Source organism: Rhinolophus ferrumequinum, chromosome 12 (assembly GCF_004115265.2).
Source record: "Rhinolophus ferrumequinum isolate MPI-CBG mRhiFer1 chromosome 12, mRhiFer1_v1.p, whole genome shotgun sequence".
Taxonomy (NCBI): domain Eukaryota; kingdom Metazoa; phylum Chordata; class Mammalia; order Chiroptera; family Rhinolophidae; genus Rhinolophus; species Rhinolophus ferrumequinum.
The window spans coordinates 48,682,764-48,703,182 of record NC_046295.1 but is presented as its reverse complement, the minus strand read 5'-3'; the positions used below and the strand labels follow the sequence as shown (position 1 = coordinate 48,703,182).

The 20,419-nt window shown below is 38.5% G+C and overlaps 2 protein-coding genes across 6 annotated transcripts in view; one reads left to right on the top strand and one right to left on the bottom strand.

Annotated features, from left to right (window-relative positions):
• Positions 1-10,732, top strand: part of GOLM1 (golgi membrane protein 1) — a 41,309-nt gene extending 30,577 nt beyond the window's left edge. The window contains exons 7-10 of the mRNA XM_033123365.1: positions 3,557-3,716; positions 4,409-4,678; positions 6,123-6,236; positions 10,375-10,732. Of these exons, the coding sequence (XP_032979256.1) occupies positions 3,557-3,716; positions 4,409-4,678; positions 6,123-6,236; positions 10,375-10,451 (621 nt within the window). The 3' untranslated portion in view covers positions 10,452-10,732. The remainder of the gene's footprint in view (positions 1-3,556; positions 3,717-4,408; positions 4,679-6,122; positions 6,237-10,374) is intronic.
• A 480-nt stretch (positions 10,733-11,212) lies between these two features.
• The window catches only part of NAA35 (N-alpha-acetyltransferase 35, NatC auxiliary subunit), a 57,695-nt gene continuing 48,488 nt past the window's right edge, over positions 11,213-20,419 (bottom strand). For 3 of the 5 annotated variants that reach the window (XM_033123357.1, XM_033123358.1, XM_033123359.1), the window contains exons 20-22: positions 19,850-19,990; positions 19,337-19,459; positions 16,288-16,592 (exon numbers count right to left, since the gene is read on the bottom strand). In XM_033123357.1, coding sequence (XP_032979248.1) covers positions 16,407-16,592; positions 19,337-19,459; positions 19,850-19,990 — 450 coding nt within the window. In that variant the 3' untranslated portion in view covers positions 16,288-16,406. Of the gene's footprint in view, positions 15,667-16,287; positions 16,593-19,336; positions 19,460-19,849; positions 19,991-20,419 lie in introns of those variants that run through there. The other 2 variants (XM_033123360.1, XM_033123361.1) reach the window with 2 other exon arrangements.

Here is a 20,419-nt window from a genome sequence, read left to right as displayed (position 1 = left end):
AGCATAATGCTTATCCATGTTGTGTGCATGTATGAATGCTTCATTCCTTTTTATGACTGTATAATATTCCATTGCATGGCTATACCAAATTTTGTTTATTCTTTTGCCACTTCATAGGCATTTGGGTTATATCTGGTTTTTGGCTATTATGAATAATGCTGCTATGGACGTTTATGTATGCATTTTTGTGTGGACCTAAGGTTTCATTTCTCTTAAGTGTATACTCGGAGTGGAATTGCTGGGTCATATAACTCTATATTTAATGTATTAAGAAACTGCCAGACATTTTTCAAAAAGTGATCCAATTCTTTTACATTCTCACCAGCAGTTTATGAGGGTTCCAGTTTTTCCATATCCTTGCCAAATCTTATTGTTACCTGCTTTTTTTCATTCTAGCCATCCTAGTGGGTGTGAAGTGGTATCATGTGCTTTAGATTTGCATTTCCATCATAACTAATGATGGTGAGCATCTTTTCGTATGCTTTATTGACCATTTGTATATATTTATGTGTTTTTTTGAGAAATGTCTATTTGGATCCTTTGCCCATTTTTAAATTGAGTTATTATTGAGTTGTAAGTTCTTTATATATCCATTCATATATATATATATTTTATATATATATATATATATATTAGATACATCATTTGCAAAAATTTTTTTCTCATTCTGTGAGATTTTTTTTCTTCACTTTCTTGATGGTATTCACGGAAATACAAAAATTTTTAATTTCGATGAAGTCCATTTTATCTATATTTTCTTTTCTCGCTTATTCTTTTGGTGTTATATTTTAAAAGGCTTTGCCTAATCCAAGGCCATGAAGATTTATTCCCATATTTTCTTGTAAGAGTTTTATAGTTCTTAGCTCTTACATTTAGTAAGAGCTATGAACCATTTTGAATTAATTCTGTTTTTGTATATGGTGTGGGGGTCCATCTACATTCTTTTTGTATGTGGATATCCAGTTGTCTTAGCACTATTCTCTGGGGAAAAAAGACAAAAACAACTATTTTTTTCTCCACTGAATTGTCTTGGCATCCTTGTCAAAAATCAGTTTACTGTAAATGTGAGGGTTTATTTCCGGCCTCTCAGTTCTGTTCCATTGATCTGTTTGTCTGTCTTTATGTCGTACCACATAGTCTGGATTACTGCAGCTCCATAGTAAGCTTTGAAATCAGGAAGTGTAAGTCTTCCAACTTTGTTCTTTTTCAAGATCATTTTGGCTATGCTGAGCCAGTTGACTTTCCATATGAATTTTAGGATCCACTTGCCAATTTCTTCAGCAAATCCAGGTGAAATTTTGAGAGAGATTACATTGAATCTTTAGATCAGTTTGGAAGTACCGTATTTCCTTAAAAATGAGACTGGGTCTTATATTAATTTTTGCTCCAAAAGACGTATTAGGGCTTATGTTCAGAGGATGTTATTCTGAAAAATCATGCTAGGGCTTATTTTGCGGTTAGGTCTTATTTTCGAGGAAACACGGTATTGCCGTCTTAACAACATTAAGTCTTCTGTTCTATAAATGTGGGATGTCTCTCCACTGAAGTCTTTAAAAAATTTCTTTCAACAATGTTTTGCAGTTTTCAGAAGTCTTGCGCTCTTTTGTTCAATTTATTTGTAAGTATTTCTTACGCTGTTATAGTTTTCTTAACTTTATTTTCAAATTGTTCACTGTGAGTATATAGAAATACAGTTCATTTTTAAATATTGCTCTTGTATATTGCAACTTTGCTGAACTTGTTTATTAGTTCTGATTTTTTTTGTGTGATTCCTTTGTATTTTCTACATATAATGTTATGACATCTAAAAATAGATGGTTTCACATTTTCCTTTCCAATCTGATGCCTTTTATTTCTTTTTCTTGCATAATTGCCCTGGCTAGAATCTCCAGTACAATGTTAAACAGAAGTGGAAAGAGCAGAAATCCTTGTCTTTGATCATAGGATGAAAGCATGAAATCTTTCACCATTAAGTTTGATGTTAACTGTCTGTTTTTCATAGATAGACTTTACCAAGTTGAGGAAGTTCCTTTCTATTCTTAATTTGTTGAGGGTTTTTTTTTTTTTTTTTTTTTTTATCAAGAGGTGTTGGACTTTGTCATTCTTTTTCTGCATCTGTTGAGATGGTCCTTTTTTGTCCTTCATGCTATTGATATGGTATTACATTGATTTTTTGGATGTTTAACCTTCCATTCCTGGAATAAATTCCAGTTGGTCATGGTGTATAAAACCCTTTTATGTGTTACGAGATTTGATTTGCTAGTATTTTGTTGAGAATTTCAGTGTCTGTATTCATCAGAGATGGGTCTGTAGTTTTATTTTTCTTGTAATATCTTTGGCTTTGGTATCGGTAATATTGGCTTCATAGAATGAGTTGGGGAGTGTTTCTTTTTCTGTTTTCTGGAAGAGTTTTTGAAGATTTGGTATTGATTCTACTTTAAATGTTTGGTAGAATTCACTACTGAAGCCATCTGGACCTGGGTTTTTCAAAGGAGAAATTTTTAAATTACTAATTCAATTTCTTGTTATAAATGTACTCAGATTTTCTCCTTCTTGAGTCACTTTTGGTAGTTTGTGTCGTTTTAGGAACTTGTCTGTTTCATCTGAGTTATCAAACTTGTTGGCAAATAGTTTATAGTATTCCTTTATAAATAATAATACATTTTTATTTGTGTAAGGTTGGTACTGTTCTTTTCATTTTTGATATTAGTAGTTTGAGTCTACTCTTTTTTCTCAGTTAATCTGGCTAGAGTTTTATCAATTTTATTCATCTTTTAAAGAACTAACTCGGTTTCATTGATTTTTCTCTATTGTTTTTTATTCCATATTTCATTAATTCCTTCTCTAATCTTTATGATGTCCTTCCTTGATTTAGGTTCAGTTTGCTCTTCTTTTTCCAGGATCATAAGGTGGAAGATTACATTACTCATTTGAGATCTTTGTTTTCCTTAATTTCCCTCTGAACCCTGCCTTAGCTGCCTCCCACTAGTTTGGTATGTTGTACTTTTTGTTTCAGTTTTCCTTTCTTATTTGCCTTGTGATTTCTTTGACCCATTGGTTATTGTAGAAGTGTGTTGCCTAATTTCCACATATTTGTGAATTTTCATTCTCCTATTGATTAGTAATTTCATTCCATTGTGATTGGAAAACATATTTTGTATAATTTCATTCATTTTAAATCTGTTGAGGCTTATTTTGTGGCCCAGCATCTGTCTGTCTTAGAGAATATTCAACGTATACTTGAGAACATGTGTCTTTTGCTTTTGTTGGGGTGAGTGTTCTGTTGATGTCTGTTCAGCCTCATTGGTTCAAGTCTTCTTTTTCCTTGTTCATCTCTGCCTGCTTGTTAATCCACTACTGAAAGTCCTTTCTGGGACATCTTGACGCAACCTCAGATCTTTTGATTTATTCCAGGTGATAGGGCACAATTGGGGTAGATCATGGCATTTCTCAGGGTTTCAGTGTCCTCATTTGTCAGAAGGATGTAGTGGTCCATTGCATTCCTCAGGGTTGTGAGGTTTCTGGTCACTCTGGCCATCTTGTGCTCCTGTTGCAGCTCCAGGCTCCCAGTGAGCCTCAGCCAAGGTCGCAGGACGCAGGCCTGGCCCGGGCAGAGGTGCCGAAAGCAAAAGAAAACATGCCCAGTAACGGTGAGCCCCAGACACCAGCCCCCAGTTCTGAGGCGGCTGTGGATTTGAAGAGACAGGGTGAGAAAGGTAAGTGAAGCTTGGTAATTGCATGTTTAAACCCTCTTCAGAGCCCCATTGAAATGAAAAAAAAATGCAGTGGCAGTTCATGCCCTCTAGTCTGTATAAATATTCTGAGGGCAGAGTGTGTTGCTGGAGGCAGTTGGTGAGCTCAGTAACGGGGCTGAGGAGGCAGGTGAGGCTCCGGGCACCTGGAACTGGGCCTGCAGGGCTTTTTCTGTCTTATTTGTCTCATCCCTATACGTTAATTGCGTTGTTCTTTGGTAGCTGCGTAAAGAAAGGTCCAAGCTGCGACTCTGTTCAGAACATCGGTGGGACTGTGGGCTTAACAGGAGAGGGCTGAGTCCTCGGCAGTGGTCGTTGGCTCCCATGTTCTTGTCTTAAGCAGAGATGATGATCAGATAACCTTTCAGTACCCTCTCCCACACTTGCAGGTTGTTGCTATAATTGCGATAACTTAGTTTTTTTTCCTAAACCACTTTTCTCTTCCTTGTGGTTCTGAGATGAGCTGCAGGCATAGAGAGGACTGGAGTCTTCTGCTGAGGTCACAAAATAAACCACCCAGCTGCCCCACCCATCACAGCCCACCCCATCTGCAGTCCTGGGGAAGGCTCTGGGAGTTGAGTGGTACAAGGGTTTTGTTTTTGTTGTAACGAGATTAAATGCTAGTGAGGTCACAGCTAATTCTGTTCCGTGCACAGAGGAAACCAATGACATTCAGGTCATCAGTGAGGAGGAGCTCCGAAGGGACAGGCTGGGGCTGCCCCCTGAACCAGACCCAAAGCTGGCTGTGGAAGAAGACAGACAAGCGAGCGAAAGAGGCCTGGGGGGTGCTGGAGACCTTGGCCGAACCCCACAGGTACCAGCCGCCCTGTTGATGAGCCAGGAAAATCAGGAGGCAGAGGACCCTGAGCGGGACCAGCTCGTCATCCGGGATGGGCAGGAGGAGGAGCAGGATGCTGACGAGGAAGGTGGGTGAGAGGCTCTGCGCTGCGGCTTTCCCGCAGTCTCCTTCCTGACGCGGGAAAGGTCCCCCGAAGTTTACCAAACAGCAGTTCACCGGCTGGTGGTTCGTTTTGTTTGTTCGGTATCCATTATCAAGTAGGACGCAGGAGGAAAGAGCAGTGCACTCACCAGCACTTGGACGTTTCAGAAATCATATTCAGAGAGAGTCGAGCGGGACCTTGATGGGTGCTTAGCATCGGGTAAACGTGGGCCTCCTGGCAGGCAGACCACAGGCCTTGTTTGTCCATGTTTGTCCATGTCCTCACACACTGAGGAAGGAAGGATTGGATACATGGGCCTTCATGCGTAGTTGAGTGTTGTGGAAAATGGACATATGACTCCCAGCTCTCTGCTTTGGTTGACTTTTCTCTTTTTTAAAGGAAAGTGTGGGAAACTGAGATGAACAGAATATTTTGGGATGTATTTTGGTGTCTTAAAGATGTGAAAACTTGCATTCCTGGCCAAGCCAGGAGCACTTAGGAAGACACCTGTTCCGGGTCAGCCAGTAACAGAAGTTGGGGACTATATTTGCAGAAGTTACCCTGCTTCCATTTAAATATAATTTTCACTCAAATTTCTTTTTCTGAGGAATCTGTCCTCAGTTCAATAATTAAAAAAAAAAAAAAGGAAACTTGGTGGCTGAGCTGGTGGTGCTCAGGTTTTAGACCTGGTCACAAAGTGTAACAGCTGCTGAGGGCCTAGGGCCGATGATTCTGCAGGGCGTGCGGGATACACCTCGTGCTCGGTACAGTTGTAACGATCTACTCCATAGAACAAAGCTACGGGGCACACAGGCCTGTGCTTCATTTCCACTTCAAGCGATGAGTGCAGAGAAATATAACTAGAGCTGACTTTTCCAGGCATGCTTTAAAAAAATAAGATTTTGTTTACCTATATACATATACAAGGTGTTTACATTAAACCCCGTGAAAATGTCTGTTGCATGCATTTTGTCCTGATCTTTTCTGTTTGCTCTTCTCTTCAGGGGTGACTGTAGTGATGAATGATCTTTCTGTGTGTATGATGGAAGTTTTTACCTTTTGGTTCACAATAGCACTGCATTTCCTTCTTTTGGAGCCATGACACATTCTGAGGAGGTGCCGTCATTAACTAGAAACCTGTTGTTTCCAAAAACAGTGGTGACTTCCTGTAACCTTGAGTTGTTTGTCTCTTTTTAAAAAATCAGGGATTTTAGTGTAACTAGCCACTTACCCCATCTTATATAGATTCAGAGTTGAAGTGAACAGAGAGAAATCCTACATGCCATGTGTGCTGGAAGCAAGCACATGAATCCCTGTCATTTCCTGAGAGGCTGCAAAAAGATCTGACTGAAACCATGCTTGGGATAACCCCCGTCTCGGAGAAAGAAATGATGTAGCTTATGTCTTATGTGTCTGTGCTAATTTACAGGGAGAAACCAGCAAAAGCTGGAAGGAGATGATGATTACAGCATGGATGAAAATGAAGCCGAATCTGAAACAGACAAGCAGGCAGCCCTTGCAGGGAATGACAGAAATGTAAACGGTAATAGCTATGGTGGGAGTGGTGGGGTCACCGCATTCTGGCAGCAGTTGTAATGAACAGTTTGTGGTCCTTCATGTTTGGGGTGACTATAGAACAAATCCCAACCCTAATATTGTAAGTGATCATCCATTTGAAGGAGACTTTCTTTTCTTTAGAAGCCTTTGAACATAGGGGCAGTGGAGGGAGGTGCAGGGCTGAGGCACCTGAGATGATGAGGTCTGAATGTTCAGTCAGGCTCAAGCCCTCAGGCCAAAATCGGTTGGAGGATTTGCCTTCAGTGACAGGGATTTCCCAGCAAAGTGGCCAGGTCACCACTTGATCACTCTGCAGCACCAATCAAAAATACCTAACAGTGTGCACAGAGCTTCCAGGCAGCTCTTTAATGGCAGTACTTTGTATTATTATTATTTTGAATTTTTGAAGAGTCCAGGCCAGTAGGACGGATCAGATTCTGAATTTGTCTTATTTTCTTGTGATTTGATTCAGGTTGGACATTTTTGTCACTGCAGTTATGTTCCTCCTGCTTCACTCCAGGAGGCACGTAATGGCAGGTTGATGGCTTGGTTAAGGTGGTACCGAGCAGGTCTCTCCCTTGCAAAAGTCCATTTTCCCTTTGTAATTAATACATCATCTAGACGGGGATGCATTTTTTCCCACTTTTATTGAGATATAATTGACATACAGCACTGTACAAGTTTAGATTGAATAGCATAATTTGACTTCCATATATCGTGAAATGATTACCACAATAAATTTAGTTAACACCTGTCATCTCACAGAGATACAAAAATACATTTTTTCCTTGTGATGAGAACTCTTAGGATCCACTCTTAACAACTTTCAGCTGCATCACATGGCAGTGTTAACCACACCATCGCATTGCGCGTTCCATCCCCATAGAGGGGGTGCTCTGAAATGGGGTGGACTTGACCACCCACTGAAAACCCTTGTCTAATGGTGACTTTTCTAATCCTGTCACCCGTCACATGTATTAGCTGCCGTTCACTTAGCTTCCCTCCAACACACGCATACACTCACACACGTACTCATATATGCTTATGTCACTGTGAACTTACGGTTTCCTTTTTAAAAATTTGTTTTTCTATCAGATGCTTGGGGTTTTCTCTCTCAGTTTTTAAGAGCTCTTTATGTGCCAGCGAGATTGCTTTTTATCTGTGATGTTAAGTTGCAGATACTTTCCCCCAGTTTGTCCTGGTTTTGCCTGTGGTGTATTTTGTCATGCAGAAGTTTCAAAAATTTTTATGTCCTGTCTTTTATTGCCTCTGGATATTGAGACATAGTTAGAAAGATTTCCCACCTAAAGTTGGAAGGAATTCAACTGTGTGTTCATTCAGTATGCATCCAGAATTTTCTTTTAGTTCTATAATGAAGTAAAACACAGATTCAGAAAACCGCAAGTTTTTAGAAAGTGATCACCTTGTAACTCCCCTCCACCTCCCGGGCAAGAGGTGGAAATTGGCTGACCCTGTAGGGGCCCCCTCTCTGTCCCCCGTCCCATTCCCAGCACCCTCCCTCCCCACAGTAATAATGCCCCTCCTGTATTTCATGGGGCTCAGCATCCAGCCACCCCCCCGTCCTCACCGTGGCCCCTTGGTCACCTGCTGTGGAAGTAGCAGAAACTCTCCCACTTCCAGCTGCAGTTCGCCCACTGGCCCAGGTACTTTGGGTGCAAATCTGTTGGTTGCTTGTGGTTCTGCAGTTCTCAGGTCCATCAGATGCTCCATTGCTTCCCTCTGTTTTTTTTCCAGATGCTGTCCTACAGGTCACTGCCCGTAGTTTAACTGCTTGTATGGGGTTTGCAGGATTCCTTGTCACCTAGTCTTGTTGTAAATGTCTATAGTTTTTGAGTTTTAATTCAGTTGCTTTATGTAGGGGCTCTGAGATTCAAAAACTGTGCTACTGTTGCCACCGTCTTTCCAGAATCTTCTTTCATATTTTGCATTTCTATCTCTTGATTTATGTCAAATGTATGGCACTAGGAATGAGGCCAATTTTCTTTCTCAAGGGCTGTCGTCTCATGTGGTTAAGACTCCCCCCCTCCCCCCCCAATCTACACACTAGGCTTTCTTGCTGTCCCATTTCCATTGCAGGTTTATTTCCCATTACTTACCTTTAAACCAAGGACATGAGCCTTTGGTGTTTCTGCTTTATGTAGGGGTCCCCTTCATTACTCTCCACCTGGATTGGAGCCCCAGTCTTTAGTTTTGTCCCCCTGCACCTTTTGTAACTGAAGGGAGAAGCCCCGTGTCTTCAGGCTTCAGCAGAAGTTCTCAGGGCAGGAGCTGGCTTTGCTCCTCATTTCCTGCAGGAGCTGGTACTTGCAGTGCATTTTTGGCCTCACAGATACCTTCTTTTATTGCCATTATAGGCAATGCATTTTTCTTCATGTTTTATTAAAAGTTTTTTAAACTTTTCATTTTAAAATAATTTAAAGAAAAAACAGTAACTTTCCATATACCCTTTATCCAGGTTCCTCAAATGTGAACATCTTATGTGACCACAGTACAATGATCCAAATGAAGAAATTAATATTGATACAATTATCTATAGATGTTACTCAAATTTAGTGACTTGTCCAACCAACACCCCTTTCCTGGTCCAGGACCTAATCCAGGATTGTACACTGCGTTTATTGTCATGCCTTTTAGTGTCCTTTATCCTGGAGCCATTTGTCTTATGTATGACTGATATTTTTAAGTGTTCTGGCCAGTTATTTGGTAGAAAGTCCCTCAGTTTGGGTTTGATTCAACAGTACATTCTTTTCTTTTTTAAAAAAAATTTTATTGGGGAATATTGGGAAAGAGTGTGTTTTTCCAGGACCCATCAGCTCCAAGTCAAGTCGTCGTTTTCACTTTAGTTGTGGAGGGCGCAGCTCACTGGCCCATGTCGGAATCGAACCGGCGACCTGAGTGTTATGAGCACTGCGCTGTAACCACCTGAGCCAACCAGACACCCCCAACAGTGCATTCTTAAAATACATCTATCATATCTCATCTAGCATGTCAGCTACTACATTTGGCAGAGTTTGGGGTTTCTAGAAATGAAAGTCCTTCGTTTTGAAATTATTTTCAAACTATTTAGGTAATATTTTTGTAAATGTAGAAGATTAACACATTAGTGTCAGAATTTTAAGCAAATATTATCCATCTTTCTGTTCTTTATGGACTCCACTCATTTGTATAGCACCTCAATTCTTGAATAGCATGTTTTCTAACGTGGTTACCGTCTTCCATCGCTTTACCATACTTTTAAATGAGCCTAGTGTCCTAAATGTTTGGCTTTGCAGTGAAGGCTTGTGATCTTTCACCCCCACACCCAGGTGTCCTTCTAAGGATATGACCTTGTGCAAGGCTCTAAAAAAGGGAGGAGGTAGACAAGTAGGATAAATGCTCTGTCAGCTCCTTTAAGAGTTTTAAGTTGAAGAGATGTCATCAACATCATTTAAAGATTATGTCATTGAAATAGTTTAAGACCCTGCTTGCTCCAGGGACAAAAGAAAAAGGCATTAGCTCCAACTTTATTAAGAGAACTTTAAAAGACATAATCTAAGGCAGTCATTTAATAAAATTGTTCACCACCTAACGTGCAATAGTTGTAAATCAGGTATGATTAGAGGTCTTACCTGTGACGTGTCTTTTTATGTCATCTGTGTCCAAGGATAGAGTAAGGATGGTGGAAGCCACAATCAACTTCCGCTCTGTAGAGGAAGCTCTTTGGAGTAACAAGAGCTGGCCAGAGCTGCACGTGGCTCTCAGGAGGCAGCGTGCTTACTGTTGAGGATGTATGCACTCAGCGAGTCACACGGCTCATGAGGACTGGGATAGTATCTGAGTACATTTTTTATTACCCCTTTCATAGGACATAGGACATTATTTCACTGTTTCAGACAATTAGGGAGGTATCAGATGTTTTAGCTTTGTTTCATGGCACCTTGTTGGTCATTAATATTGTCTCTTGCTATCTCATCCTTGGTCAGGAATGAAATTTCCCATTATAATGTTGCTATGGGAGATAAAGTCCTCTTTATGACCGTTTCTAGATAATTATGTCAAATGGGACCTGCCTGGGCTGTTTTCTCAAAATGTTTAATACTGGAATATTATGTTTTTTTTTTTAGTTTTTAATGCTGAAAATCAGAGAAGAGACATGATACATTTACTTGATGAGCGTGAAAAGAGGAATCACACACTCTGAATCAAACTGGAATCACATACCTCGTGTCAGGATTGAACAGAGCTCACTACAAAATAGATCACGAAAGACTGAATACTGTGAAATGTACTAAGTAGAATTTTCATCTAAGGATGATTATTGGGGAATTTTAGTATGTACTTTATGTAGGAAAATGAGATTATCTTTTAGACATTTTGGGGGGTTACTTTTGAAGCATCTGTATTAAAGATACTAAAATTTGTTGGCTAATAGGTATTTCATGAGAAGATCAGCACCAAAAATAGTTCTTCTTCAAGTATAGTGACAGTAACACTTCTTAATGTGGAATCTAACTTTAAAAGCCATCTTCTAACCCAAAGGAGCGCTCCACTGTACTTAGAGAACTCCCTTTTTTCTGGGTTCCTTCTGGAGTCACTTTCTTCTCCAGATGCCGTGGCAAGTGAAGGTACCAACCTGTTATTTCTATTCTGCCTGGTCAGCACCGAAGGATTATTGGTTTATGCTCTTGTGTGCTCACCTCTGGTTCTGACACTCTAGCAGGAGTTTTAAACGAGTCTAAATACAAAAGTGTTTTGTGGGAGAGTTTTTAAAAAGACTACTTGTACAATAGCCCTTCTCATTAATGTTACATGACTTGTAATTTGAACACTTGTGATCTATACTTTCTTTGCTAATATGTGTGTGCAGAGCAAAATCTTCTGTAATAAGTCCCTATTACCAAAAAAAGCCACGAGTGTATCAGACTTGACACAGTGGGGGCCAGAGGAGGTGTCCCTGGGTGCCCGCAGCAGAGCACGGTGGGGCTTGTTGTGGACAAACTGGCTGCTTCACTAGAGGAAAAGAGAAAGTTGATGTTGACGGATTAGTGTTACAATCTGGGAAGTTTAGAAAGGCAAGAGAAATGGCAACAGTGTTTTTATCATAGTTTACATATTTAGCTTGTGGTAAATATCAAAACTGATTTAAAAATGAAAAGTTAATGTTAATTTGAAAATGACGGATCATACTTTACATCGATAAGTGACAGTAGGTGTGATTTGAGTTGGTTCTTAACATTTCAGGTAAATAGGCCCTTGCCACTTACAAATGACTGGCAGGCCCACTGATGACTTTCAGTAAGACTCTCCAAAGGGTAAGTGGGTGGTGCTGCTTACTAAAATGTATTTGGAGTTACAGGGTTTGCGATGCAGGCTCCTCAGGTCATTTGGTAGAACCCCCTCATTTCCAGAGAGGAAAAGGGGGCCCAGAGAAGTATGGAACTTCAGCTTGGCCGCACACCGGTGTGGACCTGCCGTGCTCTGGCCGTCAGTGCTCACAGGACCGGGTTTGCATTCAGGTTCAGATACAACTTGAATGATCTTCACATGTGCTATCCTTTTACCCAATCACTAAGATTAAACTTTTCCACCTAGAAAAGGCCACTTTGAAGTAAAAGTAGCTTTGTGAGATTTAATCTAAGTCCTTGCCCAACCTCCCTCTGAGTCTTAGGGGTGATAATCTTTCTTGTTTTCTCAAATAAAGCCTCTGTTCATCTCACGTTTGTTTAATCAGTGTGCATAGAGTTGCTGAGAATGAAATACGCTTTGTTTAGCTTTTAAAACTGCTTTCAGTTTTCCCTTCACCCCTATTTGATCCCTGAGGAACCATCTTTTAAACTGTGGAGTGAGATGGGATATCAATATAAATAAAAAATAACCATGATGATTTCATCTTTATTTGCAGAGGCATCAAAAGGCCAGTCGTTCAGGAGGTGTGTACTTTGAGCTATTTCTCCAGGCAGTCATGCTTATTACCACTGACTTCCTTTGGGATCACAGGTACCCATTCCGAGGCAACAATTTAGAGGTATCATGGCTGTTTAATAAAACAAAATCCTGTGTAATAAGCACCAAGTAGATATCAAACCCTTGCTTGACCTTGGTGGTTTTTGGTGCCATCCAAATTTCAATCAGCAGTTATCCCAATTTTTAATAGGTATAAATGCTATTTAATTCACTTCCTCTGTACTCTCAAATGGTGTATAGACAGGAGTGATGAGTCATTCGATTTTTTCTCCTGCAGATAAGATTGCAGTGAAGGTTCCCTCAGCAACCTGGGACTAGATTATCCCAGTAATCTAATCATAGCATACTTAATGTATGTGTTTTTGTATGATGAAACTTGAGAAATAAAGCATTGCCTGTTAAGTCAGTATGCTACATTAAATAACTAGGTTGATGACTAGCATGATTGTTTTGTTTTAATTGGTAATAGCTGGTTATCCATTCATAGTAGAACCTAGAATCGTGGAAGAAAATTGTGAATTCAGGGTCCTTTAAAGTCCAGGGGATCGGTCTACTCCCACTGTGTTTTTGCCTAAAAGATTATTAATTATAAATAATGATAGTGTATAGGGTACTGAACAACTTCTAACACTTGTCTTTGAAATGAAATATGTAAATTTAAAATAAAGAGGTTCCATTAATTGGATTACATTAATTTTTTTCTACATGATTAGTTTAGACTTTAAGTGTTCCTTAGTGTCAGAAAGTTGGGAAAGTCGTCATTTGAATTGTGTATTATTTAAATGTTTGCTTATTTGTGTGCTATTCCTTAGTTCAGAGGGCAACACTTTCTTAAAATGTACTAAGCCACTGTTTAAAAACTGGTTTGTAAAATTCTGGTAACAAATACACTGAATGACTACTCAAAGTCAGTATCTTCCTATGCATTTAACAAAAACCCCCCAAAACCAAAAGGCTTTTCAACTTTGCTGGTGTGCATCTCTGGGAAGTTAAGTGACTTTAAATATTCTCATCTTTAAGCTATATGTAAACCTTCAGATAATGAGTTTTACAAACCACTGCCCTCGCAGTTGAGACAATTGCTTGTTTTATATCCTTACTCCTTAGAATAAAGTCACCTTGTCCTGAGTTGATAATATAGACCATATCTTGCTTCTACAACTTTATATCCCTACAGAGTCAAGTACTGTGATGGGTGCTTGGTAAACATCTGACTGTAAGTCCAAATAAATGATTGTGATTTATCAGAGATGTGGTCCTAGATAACCTAATTTTCCATATAACTGAAGTTTGCCTTTAGAACCTTTATAAACAGATTCAGATGAATGAATGCCTTTTGAATGAATGTTAGACACATGGGAATTAGGATGAAAGCCTACTTAGCCTTCAGAGGTAAGCCAGAGTCAGTGAAGGAGTTCCTGATGTTAGTTTTCTTTTTACTATGTCTCTCTCAAAGCTGCAGTGAAATGACGGTAATGGAACATCCAGGGTGATGTACCATGTCTGCCTTTCTCCAGAACTCAATGAGTATGCTCATACCGTGTTTCTCCGAAAATAAGACCGGGTCTTATATTAATTTTTGCTCCATTAGGGCTTATTTTCAGGGGATGTCTTATTTTTTCATGTACAACAATCTACATTTATTCAAATACAGTCATGTCTTCTATGGAACAGTGTCATAACATACTGAATGCGTCCGTCTGGCTGAGATCTTAACTGGGGCTTATTTTCGGGATAGATCTTATATTTGGGGAAACACAGTATTTAAGGGTTCACCTAAATGTTTTAACTCACTCTCCAAAAAAGCCGCTGACATTAAACATCTTAATATCATTAAAAGAGTAGTTCTGTAACCTTAACCAGAAGCCAGTTTTTTTTCCTAGAAAGGACAATCTTGCTCTTATTTTTTGAAATGGGCTCATCCACGTTATTCTAGCTGTGACCACACCACCCTTTCCTTTAAGCTTGGCTTAATGTTTGAATTGTAAACAGGAGGTTGCATGTACTGCATCTGTATCTTTGCAGTAGTTTAGTAATTTAGTTGTATAATAAATAACACGATCCTGCAAGAGCAGATACATTCTCTTTTTAAATGGAAGGAATGGAAGGCAGTATTAGCAAAGGAGTACAGAAAAAAGTCTTAGAATGTAAATGAATGCATAGGTGGACTAGTTCAATATCTCAGATAGGTCCTTACAGTTCTTCAAAAGTAAATTTGTAAAATACCTTTGGCAGCTGTAGGATGACAAAAATATTCAGTCATCCAAAGTTTTATTTTATGGTTCCTTATAGTAAAATCAACCAGTTCTGAGTTCTGGTTCTCTCCTCTGCTGATTTGGAAGTATTTGATATACCAACTTGTGCTTAGACTGATTTGCAAATATCAGACAAATGAACCAAATTCTTCAGCTGAAGCACACTGTTTAGGGGCAAGGCCACCAGACTCCAACTTGCCACCTCCAAATTCCTCTGTGCTTGTAACTTCCAGTTTTGTCACCAGCAAGTGTTTCTCCTACTAAAGGTCGCCTACCTATTGCGTTAGTGGCCTTGTTTTCCCCAGGAATGGCGTAATGCCATTAGGATGTCTTTTACATCTTAAGTAGAAAATCCACATTCTATTAGTGAGTGAGCAGGTTCTGGAAAGATGAAGTCCCTTTTCTCAAATTTATACTACAGTTGGGAAGATTGAAACAATCAACTATTTAAATTATAACTAAAAGTGCTGAGTACTTCTAAGGGGCTTGTCCTAAACCTTAATTTGTTAAAAGTGCCAAAGTAACAGTTACAGGATGTTTTATTAAAACATCTATATTCTTACAGGTGTGTGATTTAAGATGTCATGACACATAAAATCACAATCCCCATGTAATTTAGCTTCCCTGTATACGTGAAGCTTAGAGGTCCCCTCCAAAATCCCATACAAATGTTTAATAAATCCCTTGATTTGACACTTCTTTTGGATGATTTGTTTGAATTACTCAAAAGTTAAAGACTACACACCTTCTGTTCTAAACATGTACCAACAAAGTACTATTGTTTTTCATCTTCAGTAGTGCATTTTTGTCAAGAAATTTATTAACCTTTACAAACACTATTTTCACTCAATCATTCATAAAAAATGATTTATGATTAAATCTGTAATAAAACCATATAACGTTCATCAATGCATTCCACAAGACCAGTTTCTTCCATGGACATAATAAACCACTTTAAAACAGCAGTTTTCATTCACGTCATATAAGGCTGTCAAATGAATGAAAAGTATTCCTTATAATGGGTTGTTATCTAAGAAATCCATTTCACTTCATGTTATGTAATAAGACTGGATGGATGGATCCTCTAAGAGTAGAATCTGAAAGTAGATTTTACCCTTTTATGATCACCTTTCAGTCTCAAACAAGTTTCACAACAGGAAAATATTTGTGAGCAGAGAAATCAAATTCAGGAGGAACCTGTAAAGAAAATCAGAGTCAATTAATGTATTTCTAACAAATATTCAGACGGTAAACAAAGACACTTTATTTTAGAGTTTCTTGTATTTTTAAAGACAAGGCAGCATAAGAGATTAAAAAAACTCGTTTAATGACAACAACATTAAGTTAGGAACTAACCTGAAAGGAAAAAAAATTAGCTTATCTCTGGGTTTATGAAGGTCACTAGAAAACATGCTGTGGCCATGTTTTCTATCTTCAGGGACTAATTAACAAAGGAAAATGGACTTAAATGACAGGAAAAGTCGTGAGTCAGCGGAGTCACTGATGGTACTGAACAGTGATAGATGAGAGTCACTGGTAAAGCAGGGCAGGAGGGAAGATGGAACAGCAGTAAACAAACAGGCACACAGAATGGGCAAATGCCACCAAAACTGCCTCGCAGGTGGCTTCCAACACAACACAGAACTTCTGTGTTTATGTACCACTGATGATATAACAACACTACCAAGGAAGCTTATGCAATCTTCCATCTCCTGAGCCACTGAAAATTATTGAAGGAATTCACTTTTTTAAAGGCAGATGACTTTTTAAATACCTCCCTCTCCCATAAATGTATTCATACATATTTTCTTTTTTACGCCAGGTCAGAGAGGGGAATGAAAAGGCAGACTTGAAATTTCAAGTTAACAAAATCCATGTCTCAGGGCAAAATACTAGTTAATTTACTTTCTGCTGCTGAAGCTCTCTTAGGATGATTTTTATGAGTCCTTAAGAAACTTTTTGTAATATTTATACATCTTATTGAAAAAAAATGAAGTTTTACCATAATTGGGGACCATTTCTTTTCCCCACAATGTACTTACCTTAGATTCCTTTTTGTGTCCTCCTGCCAGTAACTTCATAACCACAAAGTTGGGTTTGGCAACCTTTAAAATTCTGTTGACCTAAACAATGAGCAACATTATTGATATCAAAACATAAAATTCATAGTCAAAAATGTCTTTATATTATAGATACTAATAGGAACTTTGCACAATATAAGTGTTATTTTATTAAATAAAGGCAATTTAAAACAATGAAAAAATATCGTCTTTTAGTAACACAGAATTCTATTTTAGTCAACTCTGAAAACTTGAAAGAGCTATTTATTGTATTTTGCTCTCATTAAAAGAGAAGAACGTTGGCCTGCAAAGTCCTGCCTAGGAAGCACTGTAGTGTTTGGGGCATGGACTGTGGAGTTAGCTGTCTGCTTTTCAAATTGCAGCTTTGCCACTTGCTAGCTATGAAACCTCTGGCAAGTTCTCTAACCTCTCTGTTCCTCAGTTTCTTCAACTGTAAAAAATGGAGATAATTTTACCCCACAAGGATTTGTTGTGGGGATTAAATGAGTTCATATATATTTTGAGCTGAGAACCAGCCCTGGCAGGTAGTATCCTTTAAGTGTTAACTACTATTTTTTCTGACTACCACTTGTTTAAAAGCCTTCCTGAACACATGAATGACAATGGAATGGAATACTGCATTTCTCTTTTAGATGGGAGTAATAATACAATTTGAAGGAAAAGCTTTCCCACTGTCACTTTCTTGCTGACCTCTCTCCGGAAAACACATGACCGTAAGTTCAGGCACCACTCGTCCTCATCTCCAGATCACACATCTGCCGCCTACATGACAGTTCCATTTGGATGTCCAACAGGCATGTCCAAAACTGAGCTCCAACCTTCCCAACCTGCCTCCCCACCAGTTCTTGCTCCATCTGCACTCTTCGCCTCATGACTCAATCCATCCAGCTGCTCAAGCCAAAATCCTTCAAGTCATCTTTCACGCCTATTTCTTTCACCCAACATCTAATCCATCAATGAACCCTGTTGGCTTGACCTTAAAATACATAAAGAACGCGATCACTTCTGATCACTTGCACTGTCGCCACCAACTCTCACCTGGGTTACTACGTGGCCTTCTAAGCGGCTCCCATGCTTCCACCCTTGGCCCCACCACAGTCTATTTTCAGTAAAGTGGCCAGAATGATAGTTTACAACATAGATCTGGTCACTTTGCTCAAAACCCTCGAACAGCTCACCCCTTAGCTGTTCTTCCAACACTCCGGGCACACTCCTGCCTTGGCACCTTTACACATCCAGACCTCACTGCCTAGAGGGCTCCGCTCCATCCCCAGATGTTCACGTGACCTACTTCACCTTCCAGGATTTGCTCAAAGGCCATGTTATTTAAAACGCCTAATCCCCTTTACCTCTCTATCTCTCGCAGCAATAACTATCCCCCTTCCCAGCTTGATTTTTCTTTGTAATACTTACAATCTTCTAGTAGACTATTTTATTTTTACTTATTTAATTACTGTCTGCACCCACCACTCTCCCTAACCCTGAGGAGGGCTGGGATTTCTGTCTTCTGTTTCACTGCTGGAATCTACCATGGTGCTGGAGGCATAGTCGGCACTCAACAAACATTTGCTGAATGAATGAATGAAGTCCACTAAAAGAAATATTCCCTTTATTATAGGTAACTTCCTCTAATTTTTATATTTCCCCCTTTTAAAATTTTTATTTATTACATGGTCATAGATGATAAGTCATCTCTCTCCTATCCCTGTTTCCCAAGGCACTCAGCTCCCCTCCCAAGAAGCAAACAACTGTTCTTCCATATTTTTCTAGAAATATGTTATATAATACTCCTTTTGATTGAAATGGCAAAAAACTATACACACTGTTTAGTACCTTGTTTTTCAAACTTCTGTATCCTGAAAAACATTCCATTTCAATACATAAATGCCTTCCTTGTCCTTCTAAAGGCTGCACAGTATTCCATTGCATGATAAATTACATTTAACAGTCCCCTGTTGATGAACACTAAAGTTTCTTCACTTTTTCTATCAGAAATCCTGCTGCAGTGAATACTCTTGTATATTCATCACTTCCCTCATTTCCCACATGTGCACATGTATCTATAAGAAAAATCCTAAGAAGCAGAATTGCCGGGCATTTGTAATTTCTGACAGATACTGCTAATCTACCCTTCCATGGAGGCTGTACCAAGATCCACTCCCCCAAATGGTCTGTGTGTTATAGGTAACTCTCATTTACAGAATAAATGCATTTCAATAAAATTAGGTATACAGCAAATTGTGAAAATGAAAGCCTGAAACTTAATATTTTATTTTGCTCTGTAAGTTTTAAGCTCTGTAAAATGCTATCTCAAAATAAAGTCATCCAAAAAAAAATTGCCTTCATTTTTAATGGTCAAGTGAATAAGGTGGTTTTTACTTCCTGTGATAAATGATCAGATCATTTCTCAGACTTAAGATTTATATAATTGTATTTTAATATAGTAAACTATAGATTGAAGTAAAAAATTTAAATGTTAATATTTCTGAGCTGTGGATCAATCGGATCTTATTTCTATTCTTTGTACGTCATGGTTCTAAATCTTAACCTATTTTTGCATTGATTTCTAAATTTATAAAGGAGGTATTTATATCATCTCTTTCATCAAATAAAAGTCTGACAAGGTTACATTAGCAAAGCCATTTGAAATTTTGTGCCAGAAACACTGACAGGCTTCATTTATTAATACTATAAAGTTCATTTTTATAATTAAACTGTCACCCAGTAGTAATATATGTACTTCCTGCCAAGCTTTTCTTCTAGAATTACTGTGACTGCAGGCTTACCTCATGGTCTGGGTTTGGGATATTTTCCAATATCATTTTTGCCTGCTGAAAGTGCTTACTAGCTGCCACATACAGTTCTGGAGACTGAGGAGGAGGGCTGTATTTATTGAGGTCAGACATTTCCTAAAAAGGGGGAAATACTATTATTTAAAACATGTTTAATATGAACAACTATAAAACACCTTTTTAAAGAAGTCTACAAGGACTATCCATTCATACATAAAACTGAAGAAAACATTCAGCATGTCCCCATTTTTTCCTCTGAAACACTAAATTCTCAACCTTCATATATTATCTCATATTATTCTCATACTTAAATGACAACATAACAAACACATTTTAAAAAAAGCTAAATAATTTCACACTATTTAAATGGCTATTTTATTACCTTGTCCCACTGGTCCAACAATAGTTTTGATTTAACTATTTTAACAAAGTGGCTAGGTACAAACATCTCTAAGAAGATCTAAAGACTATTTTATATTTTACAATTATTTTAACGAGCAGCTTCACCTTGAACTGCAGATAGTGCACTGGTGGTGGTGTCATTACACTGTTGAATGGAGCAAATCTGTGCTCATACCGAACTTGTTCACTATCAAGCTCAAACTTCGGTTTTCGTACTTTGCCATCCATGTCAAATGCTACCATGGTCTAAAGGGAAAAAGAATGAGAAAAAAAGATGATTCAATATGAAAAAGTGAACATCCTCATTAATTCAGAACAGAAAACAAACAGCTGTTTACATACAGCCAAAACAAGGCTCAGAAACAGGAAGAGAAAAACTGGCTTTAGTATTCACTTTTATGTTATGTGCCATCTTTTATACAAAGTTTTCAAGGTCTAGTGTTTAATTATGTTAATAGTTTTCCCCGTGTAATTATACCACATGCACATTATTTTTCCATACTTTACAATAGCTTTGAAACCTTCAAGTAAAAGCTTCTGAAGAAACAAGTAGCACATAATTTTTATAAGAAAAGCACAGGTCCTGTTTTTCAAATAGGAGTCTGTGTTCTATGTATTTTATTATAAATCATTTCTTGAATTGCCAAGTATAATTTAAGAGTTAGGAATCACTAT